Genomic DNA, 21,906 nt, shown 5'->3' with positions numbered 1-21,906 from the left:
TGATTCGCACAGGAAGCCATCCCTCAGGGAAGGTCCTTCATCATCATTACACTTATTATGCTTCTTGTTGTCGTCCTTATAGGTTTTTATTTTTCCTGGGAAAAAATCCCAGTTAGCACTTTCTCTGCTGGCTACAATATTAATATGAGTTTGTTCCCAAGAACAGAAATGACAGAGAAGCCATATTCTATTTTCAATGTTTATTTATTAAAAGGTAACGGGCTTATAAAGGAGTGAAAGTGGAATATTGCAGAAAGCAGTAGAAAATCACAGTGGTGAAGAGAAAATGTTTTACAGCTGAGCTTTGCTGCTGTGGGTCAGGGAGGTGCTCCTCTCTCGCAGGTGCAATCGGGACACCCCAGCAGCAGCGGGGACGGGGCGCTCATGCCGCCACCCTACTGACGGTCCCACCCCCCCTCACTCCAACCTTGTCTTTGTTGACCGTTCAAAGTCATACTATGATTAATTTCACAGCTGGGCATTTTTTAAAAACACAGTTGTTAAGGTTCCTGGCTCAAGGGTACAGCAGCTGAATACCTCCAGGGGATTGCAGCTGCAGCCTTTTATAGCTCGGTGCTAGTAAGCGGCTGCCAGTATGTGATTATTTTTATATAGATAGCTGGTTAGTCTGGGTCAGTCTGTGTGGGGTCATGTGCCTTCCTGTGAAAGTCTGGGTCAGTCTGTGTGGGGTCATGTGCCTTCCTGTGAAATCAAATGGACTAGGTCGCGTCCCAGTTTGGACTTTCCCCCTTTGCTGTCTGCTAATGTGTGCCAGAATGTTGTCGGGACTCACTCCATCTGCCTTCAGCTCCAGTGCTCTTTTAAAGGTACATGAATAAGTACAGTCAGGCTTAAAGCAGTATGGTGTCAATAAGGGGACAAACAGCCCGGGTGGGGTGGGGGGGACGGGACGGGACACTGGCAGCAAGGTCAAATCAAAATGTGCAATACACATTTTGATCAGTGAGCCCTGCTCACTGGTATTTCCTGTTTTAAAAAAATAAACTCCTGAAAGTAGCTAAATGCAGGTCTGCCTCTCCCTGTTCAAGAAGTTTGCATGGCTGGAGATCGGTGCATTGCTAATGGGACAGGTGCCTTCTGAATGAACCGTACAGTAGGTGCCTTTTCTCTTGGGGGATGGCTGGGGCGGGGGAGCGTGCCCCGGGTTTTGCCATACCCATGTATTTCTCATAGCTCTCATTTCTCTCTTGGTTTAGCTGACTTTTCTCCCTGGAAGCGCCATGTGAATGCCGCCTGGCACCGACTGCCGCCGTGTAGGTGGCTGGGTGCGCATGGACGAGCTCTGACCACATACGCTTTTCCTGTAGGGATCCTGGAGACCAAGAGACTGGAGGACATCAACCTTCATGGCACCATTGACCAGATAATCAGTGGGGTGACCTTCCATGCCTCTGACCTGCCCGTGTGGTGGCAGATCCCCCAGTACGTCTTGATTGGCATCAGCGAGATCTTCGCCAGCATTGCGGGTGAGTGGAGCATGACTGGGCATGGGCGGGCATTACATGGGCATTATGTGGGCATTACGTGGGCATTACGTGTAACCTGGCGCTTTACCAATTTGTCTCACTGACCTGATGTACCTTTAGAAAAGGTTATCTTTGGTAGAAATAGCCATCAATGTATATGGATAAAACCCATCTGGAGTGCTTACTGCCTTGTGCCAGGTGCATCCTGGGATAGATTCCAGGCCACCCATGAGCCTGTACTGGATAAGTGGGTGGATGTGTATGGAGGACCGGGATGGGGAAGCAAACGCTGGCTGTGAGATTTTATTACCGCGGAAGCAGGTAAAGCCGAGCTGGAGTGGCAGGAGAGGTCTGGAGGAGCCGCAGAGCGAACGTCTCCTTGGCAGTACAGAGCCGCTCCGTGGTTATTTTTGTGGTTTAAAGGGAGCGAGGCAGGCAGGCAGGCCTCTGGCGGTGAGGCCCCCCTCCGGAATAACCCGCGGCTCTCCGCAGCATGAGCCTCAGGCAGGAAAGAGTGCCCGTCTTCTTCTGATTCTTTTCCTGTATTTAGACACGAAGCGCCTCACCCCAGCTCAGTCCGGTGTTCCAGAATCAGGGAAATTGCTGACTCTGAACTTGAGGGATGGGGGTGGCCAATATGGCCAATTGAGACCAGAGCGAGGCAGCTCCTGTGTGTGACACCCTTCAAATAATAATAATGATGATGATGATGATGATGATCTTCAGCTACCTTAATAATAAACCACAGGCATAATAATTATCATTATAATTGTGAGAGCAGCTCTGAGTGTACTTTTCAGTGGATTTCAGTTTCCGTTTGTACTCGGCAAAACCCCCTGATTTGTAGCCCCACGTTTTGAAGCCTTCTCACATACAAGCTCCTCTCTCTTGCCTTGCCTACTGTCGAAGAGCAGCATCTAGGGGAGAGTGACAGGCGGAAGAGTATTCACTGGAGAGGCTGCCACAAAACAGCTACTTGTGCGTGTCCGCATGTGTGTGCCCTTCACAGCGCTACCAGATCACCCGCGTGGAAAAGCACGATTTCCCTTTCCTGTCTGCATTGCTTTTGCCTTACTGCTCCGCCCCTGTCTCTGTCTGCCCGTTCCCTCTCATTATCCATGCCAGCCTCCTGGTCTGAGCCCCACCTGTTGTTCCCCATCCTGCCACTGGGTCTCCCTGTTGTTCAGCGAGCGGCGCCTTGGAGGGCAATGAAAGGCTGGGAATATGTTCCGCTGTGTTCGTACATGGCTCGTCTGGCACTAATAAGTGACTTGTGGCAGCACCAGTGGCCGCAGGCTGCACACGTTTTACTCCCCCAGACAGGGTGACTGATTACTGTGGTTTCCTCCACTGTAATTCTCCGGGACACTGGCAGCAAGGTCATTGCGGGAGACCTTTAAAAAAAACTCGTCGTCTGCGTGAGCTTTTAACCTCACTTGTGGTGAGGATGAGTGTGGTCTAATCGACGGTCCTGTCTGCCACGAACCCTGACACAGTTTGGGCCGCCAAACTTTTTAATGGACAAATGAGAGACGTCTTAAACTGGTCAAATAATACCACCACCCCACTTTCATCATTATATCCTGTCAATGTTATGGTTGCTAGGCTACCTTGGTGCTTATGCAGGGTTTTTTTTTTTTTTGCATCTGTGCTTTCTGCCCATAGGATAGTCTCTTCTTGACTTTTGACGTGACATATTTTTCCAGTTGTGTTTCCATGTATGTTTGATTTTTCCCAAAGGAAATTTTTTACTCTTTTCTGGAATGTAGGCAGAATCTCCCCTAAACAATAGACACCTGTAGAACTATATATTACAGTATGCGAATACATAATATAAAGATATATATATATACACACAAACACGACATACATATACAGGTTGTCATAAAGTGTATAACCGTGATGTCTCAGGCACCCCCGGCTCTGTGTGTGACAGTTCCTCGTGACACATTAAGCAATTTCAGCCGCTTCTGTTACGGTGCCTGTGAACCACAGTCTGACAGACGTTCAGATTTGGGAAGCAGTGACACCCCCCACCACCTGTACAGGCGCAGAAGGGGAAGGGGAGACTGGCGGCTCTTCTCTGCGGATGCGTTTGCGGAGGTTCGAGTCAGAGGAAGGTATCTGTAAAGGTCACGGCGAGTGTCTGGCTTCGGTGCCGCGACTGACCATTGTGTTGTATCTTATAGAGAAGTAGGCAATGTAGCAGAGGGTCACCTTTAGCAGTCTCCTGTCCTTCTATGTTTATTTTTACTTTTTAATGCTATTCTGTCCATACAGTTGCACAGTCTTTGTTGATCGCTGTGTTAAAATACAGTGGATTGTATTGAAACGGACAGCTGTATAAATGGGAGGCAATGTTTATGTAAGTACCGGAGCAGTTGCGAGGGTACATGTGAATTTCAGGCGTGACTGCCAGCGTTGGTATATTTACCCTGTACTGATGAGAAGTGTTTCTGTCCTGGTTTTGCCTCTGTCAGCACATTTGTGCCTCTGGGTCCTTGCGACAGAGTGGAAATAAGAGCACTGAGGTACCCAGGATGAAGCCTCCCTCGCTCTCTGTCTCCAGCCCGCGTCTCACAGCACTCCGGTCGCCGGCTAACGGGTTGTAAGTGCTGCTCTGAGGAGGCTGACGAGGCAGGGGGTGTCACCCGGGGCCGCGGGCTGCTAACGGGTCAGGGCCGCGTCGGGTCTGCAGGTTTGTCTGGGATACTGAAGCCCTTCTTTGATGCTCTGGGGTTGCGTGGGACCTTATCTGTCACCTGCCATCGGGGTGGCTGACATTTCATGGCTAGTTCTGGTGCCTCTCACTCCTGTTGACTTTGACAGTGATACCCAATGTGGAGGAAGTGGACTGGGACTGTTGGTTATGGGGGGGGGTGTAATTTTGATTTTTTTTTTAAGAAAAGGTACATTGACTCCCCACAGGATCCCTTGAAGTGAGAGAAGTGGTGGTGTAAAAAAAAAAGTGCCAGACATCACTGAAACAGCATAAAAAAATAAACACTTCCTCTGGCCTTCCGCACACCCTGATGGAAACAAGGCGACAGACATGTGACCTGGACTGAGGCCTCACTTCCTGTTAACCGTATCCCACAGTGGCAGTGCCCCCGCTGAGAGGGGCTGTGCAGGCTGAGCCCTGGCTCCCTGGGAGCACACCGCCGTGCGTATCGCTGGCCCCCCCAGGGAGCTTTTAGTTATATATTTCTCTTTTGCAAGCGTTAAAGGCTAGTGTTATATCCAGGGAAAGAATAATCACATCCTCGCACTCACTGGGGAGTGAGAGAGAGAGGGGGAAATTAAATATTTCAGCTGCTAGCTCTAAATAATTCACTGTCGCGGGTGGGGAAAGGTCACCTCCCCTCCTTCCCCATGTTGTATTAGACTGCTACAGTCACTTCAGGCCCCCTTGGGCCCCAGTTTCTACTGGACCTGCCCCGTGTACCAGTATCCAGAGGAAAGGTCTGCTTGTCGGCCTAATCCCGTCACCTGCGTCAGCCTCTCTGCGGGCCCCCAGTGGACCCCGGCCTCTAGCAGCCGGACCATTGGACCGTGACTGTGAACCTACCAGTTATCAGCTGGGTCCTTTACCATCGTGTTTGTGATTCGATCTGTAGTTTTGTATTTCCTAGGTGTTATTTTCCAGGGGTGCTACTTGATCACCTTCTCTGAAGCGATCAAGAAACAATTATCAGCCTCCCCTTTTCCTGGAAAAACAGGCATTTCTGTGTTTTCTTTGGTCTGTGTGTATATGTTGTATTATTTCTGCCTTTAGCCTTGCAAAAGGGTGAGTTCAGTCCAGCGTAATGGCGAGATCGCCCTCAGTGTCTCAGATGGGTCCTGCTTTGGAGTGCATTGGCTGTGTGTTTAGGCGTTGGCCAGTAGGATAGGAGATGGAGATCTCCACACTGTTTGGTTACCCAGCAGGTACCTTTATCCAAAATGGTTTGTCTGCCTAAACTTCAGAGCTCTTTATTCAGTTATTTAAAATCCCACTTGGTCTCCAGACACTGAGTAGTCTAGTTTTACTGAGGGTCCTTCCTGGTTAGATGCAGAGGTCAAAAGTCACAGTGGCAGCTGTGTACACACTGCAGAGTCGGGGGGGGGGGGGGGGCAGGCAGCCCTGTGTGTGTTCCCCGCCCCCCCATTTCCCTGTGCAGGTGCTCTTGAATGTCGTGTTAATTTATGGTAATATTCTCCTGTGAGAAATGACTCCGGAAGCTTCCATACCCGATGTGCCTCAGTAATCGGTCTTAACGTCTGTGGCTCCGACTGGACAGTAGAGTAGCATGATGTTGAAATGCCGTGAAGCCGCCGATGTCAGACAGCAGGCAGGTGATTGGCTGGGGGTCATCTGTTTATTAATTTTATTGATTTATTGCATTTGTCGCACATTTGAAGTGTCTGGAGACCAGAAAATGTTCTTGGTCCACCCCCCCGCCCCGCACTGTCAGCCCACCAACCTTCCTCTTCCTAACCAAATGAGTGGATTGGGACCTCATAGATTAATTATGCTCCGGTTCAACCTTAAACAACCTTCTAACCCAAACACCCACCAAATGCATTTGCCGAGCCTGAGGACAGGAAACTCAGGGAATTATACGCTCTCTTCTGCCCTTCTTCTGAATTCTGCTGTCTGATGCTCACTGCTTCAGATGATGCGTCATGGAAAACCCCCCCCCCCCCCCGCCAGCCTTGCCAATGTGCACAGTTCCTGTGTGTGGGTTATGTATATATTACATTGTCCCCACAAGGGGAATTTTTAGGTTCCCACGAGGGGAAGCTCAATTCTCAAAAAATCTATGACTGCAATTAAAAGACTAAAAATTCAAAAGCCTTGTATTTCTTTGGTTACTTTTGGTTAAGGTTAGGGGTTTTCCCTTGGAAATTAAAGGAGAATCCCCACAAACATATGAATACAAATTTCATGTATGTGCGTGTGCGTGTGCGTGTGCGTGTGCGTGTGCGTGTGCGTGTGCGTGTGCGTGTGCGTGCCTGTCTGTCCCATTTGTTCACCCCAGTAACAGGTTTGACAGTGCTCTGCCTCTCCTGCCGTCGCCCCCTACAGGTCTGGAGTTTGCTTACTCTGCTGCCCCCAAGTCCATGCAGAGCGCCATCATGGGACTCTTCTTCTTCTTCTCCGGGATTGGCTCCTTCGTGGGCTCCGGCCTGCTGGCCCTCGTCTCACTCAGGGGCATTGGCTGGATGTCTTCACACAAGGATTTCGGTAAGGCCCATGGCGGTTGGGCGCTCCGGCGACATTCCCCTTATTTATCTGGCAAACTTTTTCGCTGTATAAATGGATAAGAACTAAGGAGGATGTTTTTTTATTAGTATCGCCATTGTTCTTGTTGTCGTCGTGCTTAATTGGTTTTACACTGTATCATGCCGCTTAGCTTCTTACTGGTTAATTATTCTCTCCTCTGAATTGTATTATTAATCTGAATTAGTTGGCAAGGAAGCGTTACACTGACACCCCCCCCCCCCCCCCCCTTTATAGCCAGGCTTTCTGGACATACGGCATTGGGGAAATGGATGGCACCCCCCACCCCTACCCCACATGATAGGCAGCCCCTCTGTTTTATTGGCCCTCCACTATTGACCTGTGCCGCCTTCACAGAGGAGACCCCAAGCTGCCAGTGTGTGAGGGCACTTCAGCATGGAGGTTGGCTAGGAGGGAACAGTTATGAGAACCGCTGGTCTCGGTACAGATCGCCAGTCCCTCCGGCCGAGATTAGACTCGTGCCCTGTAAGCAAAGGAAAAGGCTTCCGTCTGTCTACAGGGAAGGCCTTTATAATCCCCCATTCCCAAAATATCACCCAAGCTGTTTGTCTTATCTTGCATCCAGAGAGTTATTGTGAGGGTGCAGTTTAAATTGTCCTGGGTTCTTCACAGCACCAGGCATTTAAGGAGTTAATGTTTGACGATCTGTCATATGAATTGACATTTGATTTAAATTCCACTTTAGTTTATACATTTTATCTGGCTGTTGTGAACAGACCAGGAAAAACCTGAACAAAAATGCCTCTAGCAGTCAGTTTTGTTTTAAGAGTGAGTAATGATAAATAGTGCTGTCAAGCTAAGGACGCAGGTGTGTGTAAATCTGTCCGAGCGGTGAACGGTGGCCTTTCCGGCGTCAGACGGATGCCTCTCGCCTGCTGAGCTCGGGACGGGGGCCCTGGTTCCCCATACGGCAGGGCTGTGGTAAATAACAGTGCTTCTCTTTCGCCGCCCCTAATGGCTCGTTAATGCGCCGCACCATTGGACCCTTGGCGGTTTTTGATTAGCTGGGAGAAGCTCAATGCGGCTCCATTACTCTGCTCACCGGGCCCAAGGGAGCATTTTGTTTACTAAATGTTGCCAGCTTGTTTATTCCCCTCGGGGAGGGAGGGAGGGGGGATAAGCACCCAGATGTGCTGATGATCAGTGTTTTGGACCTGTCACTCTAGTTCATCCTTTTGACCCAGTCCTTAGATTCCAGTACAGCATAATCATTTGATACGCTGTCAGATTTGGAGTGAATGCATTTATCCATCCGCTTTTTGTAAGCGCTAATAGAGCTGTCTGTTTTCACGGGGCCCCCAGCAGCCACCCCCTTCATATCCCTGAGTGCTTGCAGTGCATGGTCGGGCTTCTGGTTATGGCGCATGCAGGTGGAGGGGAACAGCAGAGGGGAAGCTGGGGCCCCCCGGCTGTAGCCTCATCTCGGCGCCAGTGAAGGGCTGTCCTTGGGTCTGGGGTCTTACATTCTTCATTTATGTAATTGGCAGGCGCTTTTGTTTGAGAGCACCAGTGCCTGGAGTAACTGGGTTAAGGGCCTCAACAATAAAACAGTAAAAACTCTGCCAGTCATGGGATTTGAACCAGCATCCTTCCGATCACGGGGACGGAGCCCCGACCCATCAAGCCACACACCACACCATCTGTCTTCCTGTTCATGCTCTTGGGCAAAACATTGTCCGAGGCTGAATGAGCCTGACTCCGCTGTGAGGTTCAGGCGCCATAGAATGCCTCAGCCCTCAGTCACATTCCAGCTACATCATTAAATTCATTTTTAGTAAAATACAGCTGCTTTCTTTTCCAGTATGTTTTTTAGGAAGTATTCCACACTTTTTATAGAAAATACATTTGTATATTTGGACAAACAAGTTCTGCCTTCACAAAGGTATAACCGAAAACTCCTTATGGAAATGAGCCTTAAGCTATGGGGTCTCTTATCTGCACTAATTTCCATGATGGCTGCTGCTGTTATTTATTACCCAGGGTAAGGTGCCTTACTATTGCACTTCTATAAAACTCAGTCTGGGTTTCTTTTTTAAAAATGGCATGGCTTCACGGCTAGTACCACATTCAGTATAAATAATTTATACAAAATAGCTCCTCTAAGGATTTAGCCTCCTAACCACTGGACAGGATGATTAAAATTTTGTAACGCCTCTACTACTTACATTTACCAGGATCGATATGTTTAGTTTCTTTGTAAATCCGGATCTGGTAGCTGATAGACTTCAGTTGTGCTTGTTTTAGTATGTACTGTGATTTCCCTGGAGTGTGGAACACCAAACGTAGTAGCAGCAAGTAAAGATGAGATTATCTACATGTCTGCAGTTTACATGCTACACTTGTCATACAGTTAATTGCAGAGTCTCGTATAAAGGGTCATGATATGCATTTTATGCCGCCTTAATTAATATCGCTGTCGTAGAATTCCTGGATGTTTACCAGACGTCCTGCTATGCTTTTGCTGTCTGAGTGAGCCTTTGACATCAAGGGTGTAACTTTGGTTTGAACATTGGTGAGGTTGAGGTATACCCATTTAAGGGGAGACATGATTACTGGGGGGTTTTATTGGCCGGTTTTGATTGGGTGGGTTACAACACCCCCACCCCTACCATAATTTATTTGTTTTTCTGTTGTTTTATGTTTATCTGTTTTGATAGTGAGTGGGAGGGTCTTCACTGCTGATTGGCCCCTTGGCACATAGGAGGTGTGGTCTTTTACGGTGGCACTTTTGTTCATAAAACTCTTAGATTTATGTTCTGATGCTACTATACGGTGAACAAAAAGAAAGATATGGTCAGCTTATTTAGACCTGCATAGCTATTAGTTATTGGACATACGGTCTCGGCTTGTGCAGTATCTAATTTTTCATACCATCATACAATCCAGAAATCATACCATGATATATGGTATTTTATCGGCAAGATTTCAAAATACCACGGCATACCATAATTCAGCGGTATACCATAATACCGCAACACTGCCCAAGCCTGGGGGTGTTTCAGTGACAACTGCTCATGTGCTTTGGGCTGAGCTGCATTGTAAATTTTTAAGGCTCATATATTTTACATCCAGCGGACACAGCAGATATATAATGGTCTTGTCAGTGGGGCGCCCACAACAGCTTCCGCTAAACGCCAAGGTGTGACGAGAGGCTGTTATAGAGCTTATTAATGGTACTGGCGCTCATCCAGCTCCCCCCCGGGGTTATGTGGGTGGGCTGTGCCAGCCTGAATACACATGGAGGTACCGCCCAGCGCTGCTGCTCTGGGGATTAATCATCCCCCCCCAGTGATGCACATTCGCAGGCCTGACACAGGTCAAAGGAAGGTGACACAGGGAGAAAATAAGATTCTTCCTCTCGCCCCCATCTGTACACCGCACTCTCTTGTATTGATTCAGTTCTGCCCCCCCCCCCCTTCCTCCAGCATTTGCCTCTTAAATACTTGCCACATATTTATGGGCTCCTTTAATGGATTTTATAGCAAGTCCTCGTTATGCCTTTCGGGGCTGTTAAGTGGGTGAGGAGGGGCTCCAAACAGTCATGCAGCCCCCGCCGCTAAAATGTAATGAGCTCTGTAGTGAGCGGCCGGCCCCTCCGCGCGCTTCCCCAGCCGTGTTCCTGAGCGCTGCCCGTGATGCTGCCTCGCTTCTTCATTGTCTGGCTGCCATTCGGGGTCTGCGCCGGGCAACTACCAAGCGCAGTTATGGCCGCTGTCTGTTTCTCACACTTTATCTCTGTACTACTAAATCGCGGTTAAGCAGTAGCACCCCCACCCTCCATCCCCGAATCTGCGTCCTCCCTGTTAATTAAGACCACCACCACGCTCTCCCCTGCGACGCACCAGTTTCAGGGCGTTATCGATTTGAAATACAAGCAGGCCCGCGGCGTGTTTATCGGCGTCCCGCTGAGCACGCTGTTTTATTCCTTATGCATTATTCAGGTGGTAGAGGGGGGGCAGGGGGGTCCTTCACATTTTTGCTTTGGTCTCCTAGTTAAATCTTAATCATATCCTGGTTACGGGAGATGAATTTGAAGTGGCGTAGTGAGCTTGCCAAGCGTGTCGGGAAATGGGTTAAAATGTTTCTGGGTCCGTGTTAATGGGGCCCCGCAGCACGTGGCGGCCCCGCATGTGGCGTGTGTCGGGGCCCTGGGGGAGCGCACACCTGCTGCCACGTGAGCCCAGGCTGCATTTGATGTGCGTCTGACGCATGTATGCAGCATATTTCCCAGTTGACAAGCAGCCTCCCAAACAGGCTCAAGAGAAATCGTTCGTATTATTATTCATTTATAAGCAGCAGTCGTAAAAGCATATGAGCATCTGATATCAATCCTTCCCATCACATCCATTTTCAGACTAACTCAACAGCTACTTTCCTTGTCATTTTTATCATTATCGTTATTATTTTTTGGCAGTTTAATAAGCTCGTATTTGTCTTTGCAGACATGTTAGATGTTATAGCAGGATTCCTGTACAGACAAGACTCGGCTGTCAGTGTAATAAAGTTGTTGGATCCTTAAGCGATTGTCCTCTGTGACACTTTTCCAGGGCAGAGGGTGTTTTTTCCACCACATATCACTCTTTATAGGATTCACAAAAAACCTGTAGGATAGTGACACCGTCCCTGCATCTGTACCTGGCTCAGGTCACTAACAGAGCGACCACAGTGACTTTTGTCACTGTCAGTCATTGGTTGTTGCGTCAATGCTGTAGTTACACCAGTGTTTCTGAAACGCAGCTCATGCCTCCACAGTCCCTTCGGGGGACCAGAGACCTGTGGACGTTTTGAAGACGAAAATCAAATCGTCTCTGCTGCGGTCCGATAAAACAGGTTTGCCCCTCAGAGTGGCCTATATGAATATATATGTGTGCTTCTCTAGGGACTTCGTAGCTGGTTTTTTTTTTTCTTCACTGAAGAAGCCGCGAGCCGTTGAGTCGTCCTGCGAAATAAGGCTTTATTGAGGAGGTAATTATGGCTGCGCTGTAGCGGAGTGCCTGCTGCAGACAGCAGCCCAAGGATTATGCAGATGAACTTTCATCATTTCAGAGTGCATTGTTTCTCAGAGTGTCCAGATATCATTTCAGGCCGTAAGTCCGCTGGCTCTACACTGAATCAAATTAGCTTACAAGTGAGCGGCCAGTAGTGTGACATTAAGGTTTATTAGTGATGCATGTTAGCGTTAGCTTATGGGGTGTACCCTGTGGGGGTATTAGTGACTCCTCCTGGAAAGTGCTTTGTTATATAAAGGGTTTGTCTCAGTCCAGTGCTTCCTCAGTTCCCAGGGTGCCTTGTGAGCATTGTTGTTCTGCTCTGGGATTCTATGCCTTTCCTTGACTGGAGTCTCTCTGGCCAAATATAGAATGGAAAGGCTACAACCATGTTGAGTTACTTGCTGCATTACTAAGGAGCAAACATTAAGTATAATTATTTGTGGGGAGTAAATCTCGTGATAGGTCACCATCATCATAAGAACCCAAACAGTTTTGTGACCTGAAGGAGGGAGCCTGCGGAACTAAATGACTGGCCTGATTTAGAATATCCTGGTCCTGCCTGAACGCTAGTCTGGGTCATGGGGACAGTCTTTATTTGACTGTGATGCTCGCTGGGACATGAGCATGTGGCACAGTCCCCAGGTTGGTCACACTTTGAGGGTGGGGGGTGTTATTAGTGGCGGGTCCATCCTGAGTTGCCTCTCCTGCAGTGATTAGGTATAATTAGGAATTAGAAAAGGCATAATTAGCAGTTGCGAGTTTTTGATCCCCTTCTCGCCATCCGGGCGACTCCGTTCCTTCTCTGGGGATTGCCAATTAAACCAACCCCCCCCCCCCAGTGTGCTGCACACAGGCTTGCTAATCCCCTGGGTGGGCTTTAATAGACAAACCCTGTTGACAGTGTGCTTCTCCAGCTTCTCATCATTTTGAAGGCTCCTACTGCACCTGCAAACAAATGCTTCTTTTTCTCTGTTCTACTTTAAGGTGTGATGGGTCCCTCTGCTTTCTAGATGGAGCCCTTCAGTAAAACACAGCGTCGGCTCAGTGATGGACCAGTCGGCCTATTCCTAAAACTGAGAGAAAACATGGCAACGGCTGAGTGATGGAGCAGTAGATCTGTTCCTAAGCTTCGCTTTGGCTGCTGTTTCAGGGGCTGGGACATGTGATCACAACAACAAATCCAGCCGTAGCTCTCTGTCTCTGGCATCTTATGGTGGGAGATTCAGCTCCGCCCACATTTAAATTCTGTTTAGGGCAAGGAGGGAATGGCACTGCTAGCTTTAAAATTCAAGACCGGGGTGGAAGGACTCTCTCATCCACCCTTCACCTTCAATCTAATAAAGGCCTGTCTTGTCGGGGCCGAATCCACACACTTATGGATTCCTTGCACTGTTGCTTCACTGGAGCAGTTTTTTTTGTATTCCAAAAGCGTGGCAAAAGTGTTTGCTGGGATGACTATTCCTTTTTGGACTCTGAATGTTATTAAGGCTTTTGGGGAGGATGCTGTAGAGTACTCACAGTCACCCTGACATGCAATAAATATCACAAAATGAGAGGAGGCTCTTAATCCGTCATGGCTTTTGAGATGTTTGGGCGCTTGAAGCATTTATATGTTTCTGTTAGTGAATTCCCCCACAGTTTTCTGTGAAGTCTTCATTTCTCAAGACGGGCTTATGGTACTTTACCCTTCCTAGTGTGGGAACCCAGCTCAGTCTGACACTGACGCCCGCTTCGTTGATTTGACTGGAGCTGCTCTCTGTCACAGAACAGCCCCCTTCATTTACCCTCTCATCTGTTCTTCCTCCCCCAGGCAACATCAACGACTGCTCCCTGCATTACTATTTCTTCCTGCTGGCTGGCATCCAGGGGGCGACGCTGCTCCTTTTCCTCATCGTGTCTGTGAGGTACGAGCAGCAGAGAGCTCGCTCTGGAAGCCTGAAGCACGGAGCAGCCACGCCCTCCTGACCCGGCCAAATATCTCCCTCACGGATTGGGGGCTTCCAACTGTGCTTTTTTTTTTTTTCTTTCTTCTTTTACGCTTTTGCAGTCCTGCTTCTGTGTGTAACACCAGAATTAATGACTAAGGTATGACTATTTATCCTGAGAGCAAATATGAGAACAGCGTGATTTATGTTCTTGAATATTATACATATTACGAGTATGAATACCTCATTTTAAGATGACTCCCCTAAATTTACTCTTGGCTTTTAATGAATTACAGAATTTTAAATAATTCGTTTTACCATATTAATTCTTAGAGAAGAGGCATCTTAAATATTATTGCACACTTGATGTATTTTTTAATGAGATTTTTATATTTATATGTATTATTTAAGAATATGGGTCCTGGATTTTCTCATATTAATGTAGGTTGTGTGACAGTGTGTAACGATGGTGGTGGACTAGACCACTCCTCTGGTAGATGTCATGGCTTTGTGCGTCCCTTGTCTCCTCTGATAAATAAGCACTGCGACTGAAGGGTTCCTTTTATGTTTGTACAACTAATACACTTAAGTATTTGCTTCCTTTCTCGGTTAACTCAATCAAAACAGCCAAATACCACCTATCTTATGTAAGTAATGTAGATGGTGGTTTACATGGAATACCCGTAACTTTTTGTGTAAAGAAATGTTTTATGTATATATACGATTTATTTAAGGGAATAGGTTTTATTTCATGCTACTAGTGGCTTATACAAAGTGTGTGTTCAGGAAAGTGGATACCCTGACATCTAATGTCAGCCTATTGACTATTTTTTTTTTGTACAGTTTTTGCATATGTGAGATTTTGTGTATATCATCTCCCTTCCGTTTGAATGGAGCTGCTTTGAAAGATGTCGAAGGACTTGGTCATCTTGTTGCTGTTCCTGAGTTCAGCACCAACACGCAGCTTCGATCTGCTAGACGGCTTTCCTTTTCTTCAGCTCCTACCTGCATCTGCCTGGTGGTTTTTCATGCACCTGGGTTCAGGGCTTTAACAAATGAATGTGTCACCATAGTGATAATCACACTGTTTACAATGGAGACACCTGCACTTTGTAAAGGATTAATTATCTGTCTAAAAAGCCCGGTCTGGATAGAGCATTTAAAATGCAAACATTAATAGCAGAATAAAAAACAATAATTTCAAGGTTAAAAATTATAATTATGAAAGCAGATAATGATCTAACACAAGGACATTAATGATGGAATTTGTCGTTAACATTATTCATTGTCAGTCATCGTCAGCATCGTATGAGTCATACTTGCTTGTCAGTAGGAATAGGTCTATTGAGTTGTGAACTCATTACATCTTCATTGTTTGGCACTTTAGCCTGTGGTTTGTAGTACGACTCAAGGGAGAGTCCCACACTTTTATGCATCTTTTAATAAAGGTGTTAATGTTGTGATTGATCACAATATAGACTTTCTAGTGGGGCGTTTGAATTTTAACAGTGACTGTGTGGAGAGTGTGCTCAGATTTACTCGCATCCCCGAGATCAGAAGCTCATCTTATGTTTGCACATTACTTTAGAAGCTTAGCACTCCGGAGGTGAGAGGGTCATGGCACCATCACGGTGCTTGACATTAAATATGGAGCACTACAGTGTTTGACAGTAAACTTTTATTTTTCCCTAAGCAGGTGTGGCTCTATTAATCTATGCTGAATTGGCATATACTCATGAAGCTGAAAAGCCCATTTATATGCAGACGGCAGTTGGGGCAGACACTCCAGTTACTGTAATTCTCAGGTAACCACTGAAGCCTGCGTGTCTTCCACGGTTTACAGAAGCTCAGGGTCTTGTTACAGGAGCCCCGTGTGGGTGTTCTGATCATGCCTCTGAGCGGTGGGACGCGTCTGGCTCTTACCTTAACCATCAAATAGGGTGATTTCCAGCTGAAGCCTTCCTAAGATTTCTCAAGTGCGTCTTTTACAGCGTCCACATTTACATCCTTGTGACAGCCATGGCCATAAACGCTCCATGTCTGTAATTTGCAGTGACTTTAATGTTTTGCGATGCTTCTGAGATAACCCTGCTGAAGTGATTGACATTTGTATTGTATCCTTTTCTATTAAAATGCAATTTGTGCCTTTAATATCTGTAATGTTTTGTATTCCTCAGATTTCAACCTTTTGCAGTCTTTCGGTCACTATCGTTGGTCTTTAACCATGCTGTTTATGGTTGATTTTTGGCTATGCATTTGTTTGTGTAGATGTGGGGGGAGGGGGGTATTCTCAGAGTGTTAAAGTCAGAGTGACACTTGCCCTAGTTGGTGTTACAACCATAGCAAGCCTGGTAAACATCTGATAGGCCCTCAGCCTAGAAAATGGCACTACGGTCTGGAAATGTAGCCGGCAAACGGTCCTATAGGCCGGAGGTGTAGCCGACAAATGGTCCTACAGGCCGGAGGTGTAGCCGGCAAACGGTCCTACAGGCGGGAGGTGTAGCCGGCAAACGGTCCGACAGGCCGGAGGTGTAGCCGGCAAACGGTCCTACAGGCCCGAGGTGTAGCCGGCAAACGGTCCTACAGACGGGAGGTGTAGCCGGCAAACGGTCCTACAGACGGGAGGTGTAGCCGGCAAACGGTCCTACAGACGGGAGGTGTAGCCGGCAAACGGTCCTACAGGCCGGAGGTGTAGCCGGCAAACGGTCCTACAGACGGGAGGTGTAGCCGGCAAACGGTCCTACAGACGGGAGGTGTAGCCGGCAAACGGTCCTACAGGCCGGAGGTGTAGCCGGCAAACGGTCCTACAGACGGGAGGTGTAGCCGGCAAACGGTCCTACAGGCCGGAGGTGTAGCCGGCAAACGGTCCGACAGGCCGGAGGTGTAGCCGGCAAACGGTCCGACAGGCCGGAGGTGTAGCCGGCAAACGGTCCGACAGGCCGGAGGTGTAGCCGGCAAACGGTCCGACAGGCCGGAGGTGTAGCTGGCAAACGGTCCGACAGGCCAGTTCCACCATATAACATCATGGATGAGCATTTTAGATGAAAGGACTTGACCTGTGAGCTGAATCCCCTGTCCATTACTCTAAATTGTATCTTCAGGAAAAAAGTGATTCACACACTTCTTAAACCTGCGAGCCCCCCACCCCCCATACTGAGAGAGCCTGCAGAACCGATTCCAGCTTGACCTCGATCGCCTGGTGTCCTGCTTCAAATGGCAGCAGTTCATCCATGAAGAAGGCCGCCGTGGGGGGGCCCTGTGTCGATTAGGACCCCGCAGGGTAGCTGGCAACCCCGTAACGGCATTTGCTGTCCGAACCGCGCTCCAAGCGCGTGGGCTGACAGCTGCAGCATGACAGCAAGTCTCTCACATTAATGCCGATTTTCAGGCTGACTTGAGTGCCTATAAATGGGGGCCGCAGAGGCGACCCAGAGCCTCGGCCTTGAACTTGGGGAAGCTTCCGGAAGAGCTTTGCCTGATGGGGAGCCCTAAGCAGGACTGCCGAAAAAGGTAACATTAACTCACTTGTATGAAAATCTTTTTTTAAACGGGGAACCTGTTACCTGAGTAATAGTTACCATGGTGCTTTCAGCTATTCTAATAGCATTTATTCTACAAAGCAATTTATCCTCATGTAATCAGAAGAATAAGAATCAGGATGGTGTCCTGGTAATGCTACTGCCTTCAGAGGCAGTACAGAGTACAGTTTTGGAGTTTTTGGAGCTTGATATTTAAGAAATATAAATGTTAGACCATTAATGCATATATGTTCCTTCTGTCTTCCCCAGTTGAGCGGGTGGAGTTTGCATGATCTCCCTGTGCCTGGTATATTTCCTCCAGGTACTCTGTTTTCCCCCTGCAGTCCAAAAGACATGCTCTTGGGTCTCTAAATTGTCCATAGAGTATGATTGTGTGTGTGTGTGTGTGGCCTGTGCTGGACCGACTTCCTGTCCTGGGTGTACCTGGGATAGACTCTGGGCCTTCTGCAACCTTAACCAAGATATTTGGTTTGAAGATGGAGATATGTACATCTTACATTGTATGAAACTTCCTCTGTAGGCTTATTATTTTCTCTCTCTCTCTTGTCATTAGGTGGAAGTCAATGCTTTAAATGGGCCAGAACTAACTGGTGCACAGTACCGGCACCTCATAGTTTTTCTCTTCAGGGTACCAGGAATGTTTCATGCGTACCAGCGCCTCTAATAATCTGCCGGTGCTGAATAACGAGGGGCATGATAGGCACCTGTTTTTCTCACTTCAGGCACTGCTGGACGCTCCCTATACTCGGGACCCCTGCAGCATGATGCTGTGTTCATGCTAATTAAAAGAAAAAAGAAAAAGAAAGAACGTAGAACTAAGATACACATGGAAGAATAATTGAAAAGTCAAACGTTGCTAATTAGCAGGCGGAGGCCGGCTTATCCCTTGTCCTGCCGGCTGATGTTAATTTAGATAAGCCCTCGCTACTGTCTGCTTAGTCACCCCTCGGCCGTTTTGTCACCACCGTCCTGCCGACTTGCCGATGTTACGTGCCATCGATTTGCGAGCGGGGTTTGTTTTCTCGTCGGTGTCAGTGCAGGGGTCTCGATCACTTTGATTATTTATCTCTGATAGAGAGGAGCTAGAGTGTGAGAGTGTGCCGCCTGTCATTTGCTCTCCTTCCCTTCCACATTCCCTTCATCACACACACACAAACGCATACGCGTGCATGCATGCACGGTCGCCATAGCTCAGGGGTGAGGAGGGCATCCACTACGAACTTGCCGCTGTGTGTTAATGGCAGAATGAGCCCTGGAGGGATTTACACCCCCATGACCCTGCGTGGCCCTGTCACTCCTAATCATCCACCTGCTTTAATGCACACCAAGATACCAGTTCCATACTGGGCAGCCGTGCTAACGACTCCCTGTGGGCACTCACTCCCTGTGCATTCTGGGGGGAAAAAATCCTCCTGCTATACTCCTTCATACTGTTACGTTAGTTCTGTCGTACTCATACGTACAGTACTTAAGAAATCCAGACGGGTCACGCAAAATGAACAGAAACTAGGGGCACTGGGTTATGTAGTCGCCATGAACCGTTACCCTGGAGGTCAAAGCATTGAAAGCAAGTGACTGGAGCCATTCTTTTGAAATCTGAATTGCTCCAGTTATCCAGTCAAAAATGCTAAAACAAAGTGATTGTGAATAACTAAGTATAAGCTGGTGATTCAGATTGCAAATGTGAGGGATGCAGCTATCTGCAGGTAAGGTGAATGTAAAACTAGGGGTGTAGCATCAAGGACTATGAGCATATCAGTCCACACCTTGGGGTGGTAGCTCTGTCCTTCTCCCCCAAATAACCGATCCTTCTTACATGGGCGATTCCTCCTTGGATGCCTGGGATATTCCCCGTGTGTGTCAAGAAGTTTGTTTTGTGTGATTAAAGTGACAGGCGCCTTAAAGGAACAAAATATATTACGGTACTCAGACGGTCATTGTTTTCCAGTTCTCGGGGCGGGGAATTCAGAATATTACAGCCTGGTGATATTCTTACCCCACCTCCGAAGTCCCTGCATTGATTTCGTCTGTTTACGGCACTCAAGTGTGATGAGAGGATCAGGTAAAAGCATGAGTCACACGGGCAGCAAGGTCACACGGGCAGCAAGGTCACACGGGCAGCAAGGTCACACGGGCAGCAAGGTCTCGTGGTTCCCGTACCACCACTCCCCCTTGCAGCGGTGGGGAGGGTCTCCAGGGGCAGCCAGCCATGTCTATTTCTTAAATTCTTCACACGTTTTTGTTTGCCACCATCTGCTGGAGGTCTCAGACGACACCTGTCAGCACTCCGAGAGCCGCGCTGCTGGAAACGAGCTCTGTGCTTTACACGCTAGCAAAGAAAGGGTAGAGCTTCCATGCACTTTCTTACGAATTAAAAAATGTGCATCCCATGTGCACGGCCCTTTTCGCCAAACTGGGTCCTTCGGAGGGTCAAAAAAGCCCAGTCGATTAGTGCAGATTTCAGCGGGATTCCAAAAACTACATTACGAATCACGGGGGGAGGGAACGTGTTGACAATTACCCGTCTCACAACGTGACACCCAACAGCATGAGAGCAGCATCAGTGTTAACATGAGTTAATTCACAAAGGGCAACTTAATTATAGTAGCTTAATAACCATTCCCTTGGTGTCAGCGCTACTAATATCATTTTTAATGAACAAAACTATACAGACAAAATAATATTTTAGTATTATTTGAATGAAACACCAGCAGACCGCAGACATGCAGCATGTTTGCTTTCAGACTGACAGAAAGTAATGCATATTACTCCATTGTTCTGGTTTTAACAAGTTTCATCAGAAGCTGTTTCTGCATGAGGACAGATCACAGGACACCTACTGATGGTGCTCTCTCTGTTTCCAGGTAAGAACGGAGGTGTGAGTCTGGCTGTCAGACTCTCAGTTCTGTGTTAATTACAGCTGGGGCCCATCAATCAAGGCCTCTCAGTGGCTGACAGATAAGTTCCTTCCAGGCCAGTAACCCCCCCTATATCCTTCACAGTTCATCGGCTCCTCATACAGCTCATAGTCTCCTTCCAGAGTCCCCCCACCACCCAATCTCCATCCAATGGCATCGCTCCCCCCCCCCCCCCCCCGACTCAAAATAAGCGCCGTAGTCAACATCACATGGATATGGGGGAGGAAAACGAACAAACGAAAGCTAAAAATGTATAGCATGGACCATGGCATAAACTCAGAAAGAAGGGAAGAAATGAAAGTCAGGCTGGGGCGGGCAGTACAAGGCCAAGAGACTTTTATTTAATCCGCTGTTTTCATTAAACATAAAGCTAGAGATCAATAGGAAAACAGTGGGGGCACCGGCGACCATGTAGACAAGCTGTTTGGGGCGATTAATAACGAAACGGCCAGGCTGCCGCGCTTAGGTGGGCTGGCAGAGGAAATCGCTCCCCGGCGCTCACCTTCAGAGGACACGGTCACCGCGGGCCGCCCACGTCGTCACCTCCTCCCCATTCCAGCTCCAGGCTGGACTTACAGTACTCCGGGAAAGTCGCCATTGAACTTGAGTTTATATCCCGAACCCCTGAAGCTCTCCAGGGGCCAAAAAAGAAAACTCCCAGTGAGCCAAGCTGAGAGAACCACCAGATTACAGATTATAAGATTATACTTTAGGTTTAGTGGAACTTTTAAGTTATGGGTGAAAAAAGGCCCTTTCTGCCTTACACTTCTTCTGCCTAAAACATGACTTCGCTTGTATGGCTTTATTCTACAGTTCCACACATACCTTAGGAGATTCAGCTATTGTTCTTCCACAACAAAAAAGGCTTTATCTCTCCTTTGGTACCTCCAATCATGAATAGGAAATATCATTTTCAAAAGAGGAAATGAAAATATCAGCAGCGCTATCTTCAAAAAAACCCCTTTGTCTGGATGTGATCTGCCGGCTAATGAGCCCATAATTGGCATTTTACTTGTAAAAGCTGGCAATATATTTTTTCGACAGGTTACAGAGGAAATGTCACATTAACATTAATGTTGTAAAATCATTATTTAATTATTAAATTAATCTGGCCTTTTCACTCCGCTTACTCTGTGTCTCATCCCTTCCCAGCGGCTCGCGGGCCACTTGTGACCAGAAGGTGTGAGTCGAGATCCAATCTCTCGGCACAGTCTGTTCGCTTCCCCTTCGTCCTGAGGATAATGCGCCCCATCATCTTTAGGAAATGACACAATATAATGCACTAAAAGCCATTTTCATTCTGCTCTGCTGTGAATTAGTGACAATGCTTTAATGTAATTACTGTTTTAGCCTTCTGCTTCCCCTAAGATTTAGCTGTTCCATCTTTCTGATGTCCAGAATTTGCAAGCTATGGTTTAAGGTCCAGGTACATCTCTTTGCCCCAAGATGGTGGTCAATGGTGGTTGATGATAGCGGCCTCTGGTGGTCGGATGAGATGCTCGCCTCTTAACAAGTGGCCCTCTGCTTTACATAACATGACAAAGCAGATATCTACAGAGGACAAAAATGGCCGCTGCCCAAGTCAAACGCTATAGCAATGCACATGTTTGCCATTAAAGCGGAGGTGAAGAATAACATGACATAAAGGGGATGTCACCACTGGAGCTTATGAATTCTGACATAGAAGGTCTAGAGAAACCTCATCTCACTCATGTTTCTATGGAAATAGATCCAAGTTTCCATGGATATTACTCGGAGGGGT

At 47.7% G+C, this 21,906-nt stretch overlaps 1 protein-coding gene across 3 annotated transcripts in view; it reads left to right on the top strand.

The window, feature by feature from the left end:
• Positions 1–15,838, top strand: part of slc15a4 (solute carrier family 15 member 4) — a 28,229-nt gene extending 12,391 nt beyond the window's left edge. For all 3 annotated transcript variants that reach the window (XM_023827016.2, XM_023827015.2, XM_023827014.2), the window contains 3 exons: positions 1,329–1,487; positions 6,556–6,714; positions 13,573–15,838. In XM_023827016.2, the coding sequence (XP_023682784.1) occupies positions 1,329–1,487; positions 6,556–6,714; positions 13,573–13,727 (473 nt within the window). In that variant the 3' untranslated portion in view covers positions 13,728–15,838. The remainder of the gene's footprint in view (positions 1–1,328; positions 1,488–6,555; positions 6,715–13,572) is intronic.
• The last annotated feature ends 6,068 nt before the right edge of the window (positions 15,839–21,906 follow it).

This window comes from Paramormyrops kingsleyae, chromosome 2 (genome assembly GCF_048594095.1).
Source record: "Paramormyrops kingsleyae isolate MSU_618 chromosome 2, PKINGS_0.4, whole genome shotgun sequence".
NCBI lineage: Eukaryota > Metazoa > Chordata > Actinopteri > Osteoglossiformes > Mormyridae > Paramormyrops > Paramormyrops kingsleyae.
Note: the sequence above shows the minus strand (reverse complement) of the source record. Positions and strands in the feature narration are given on the sequence as shown.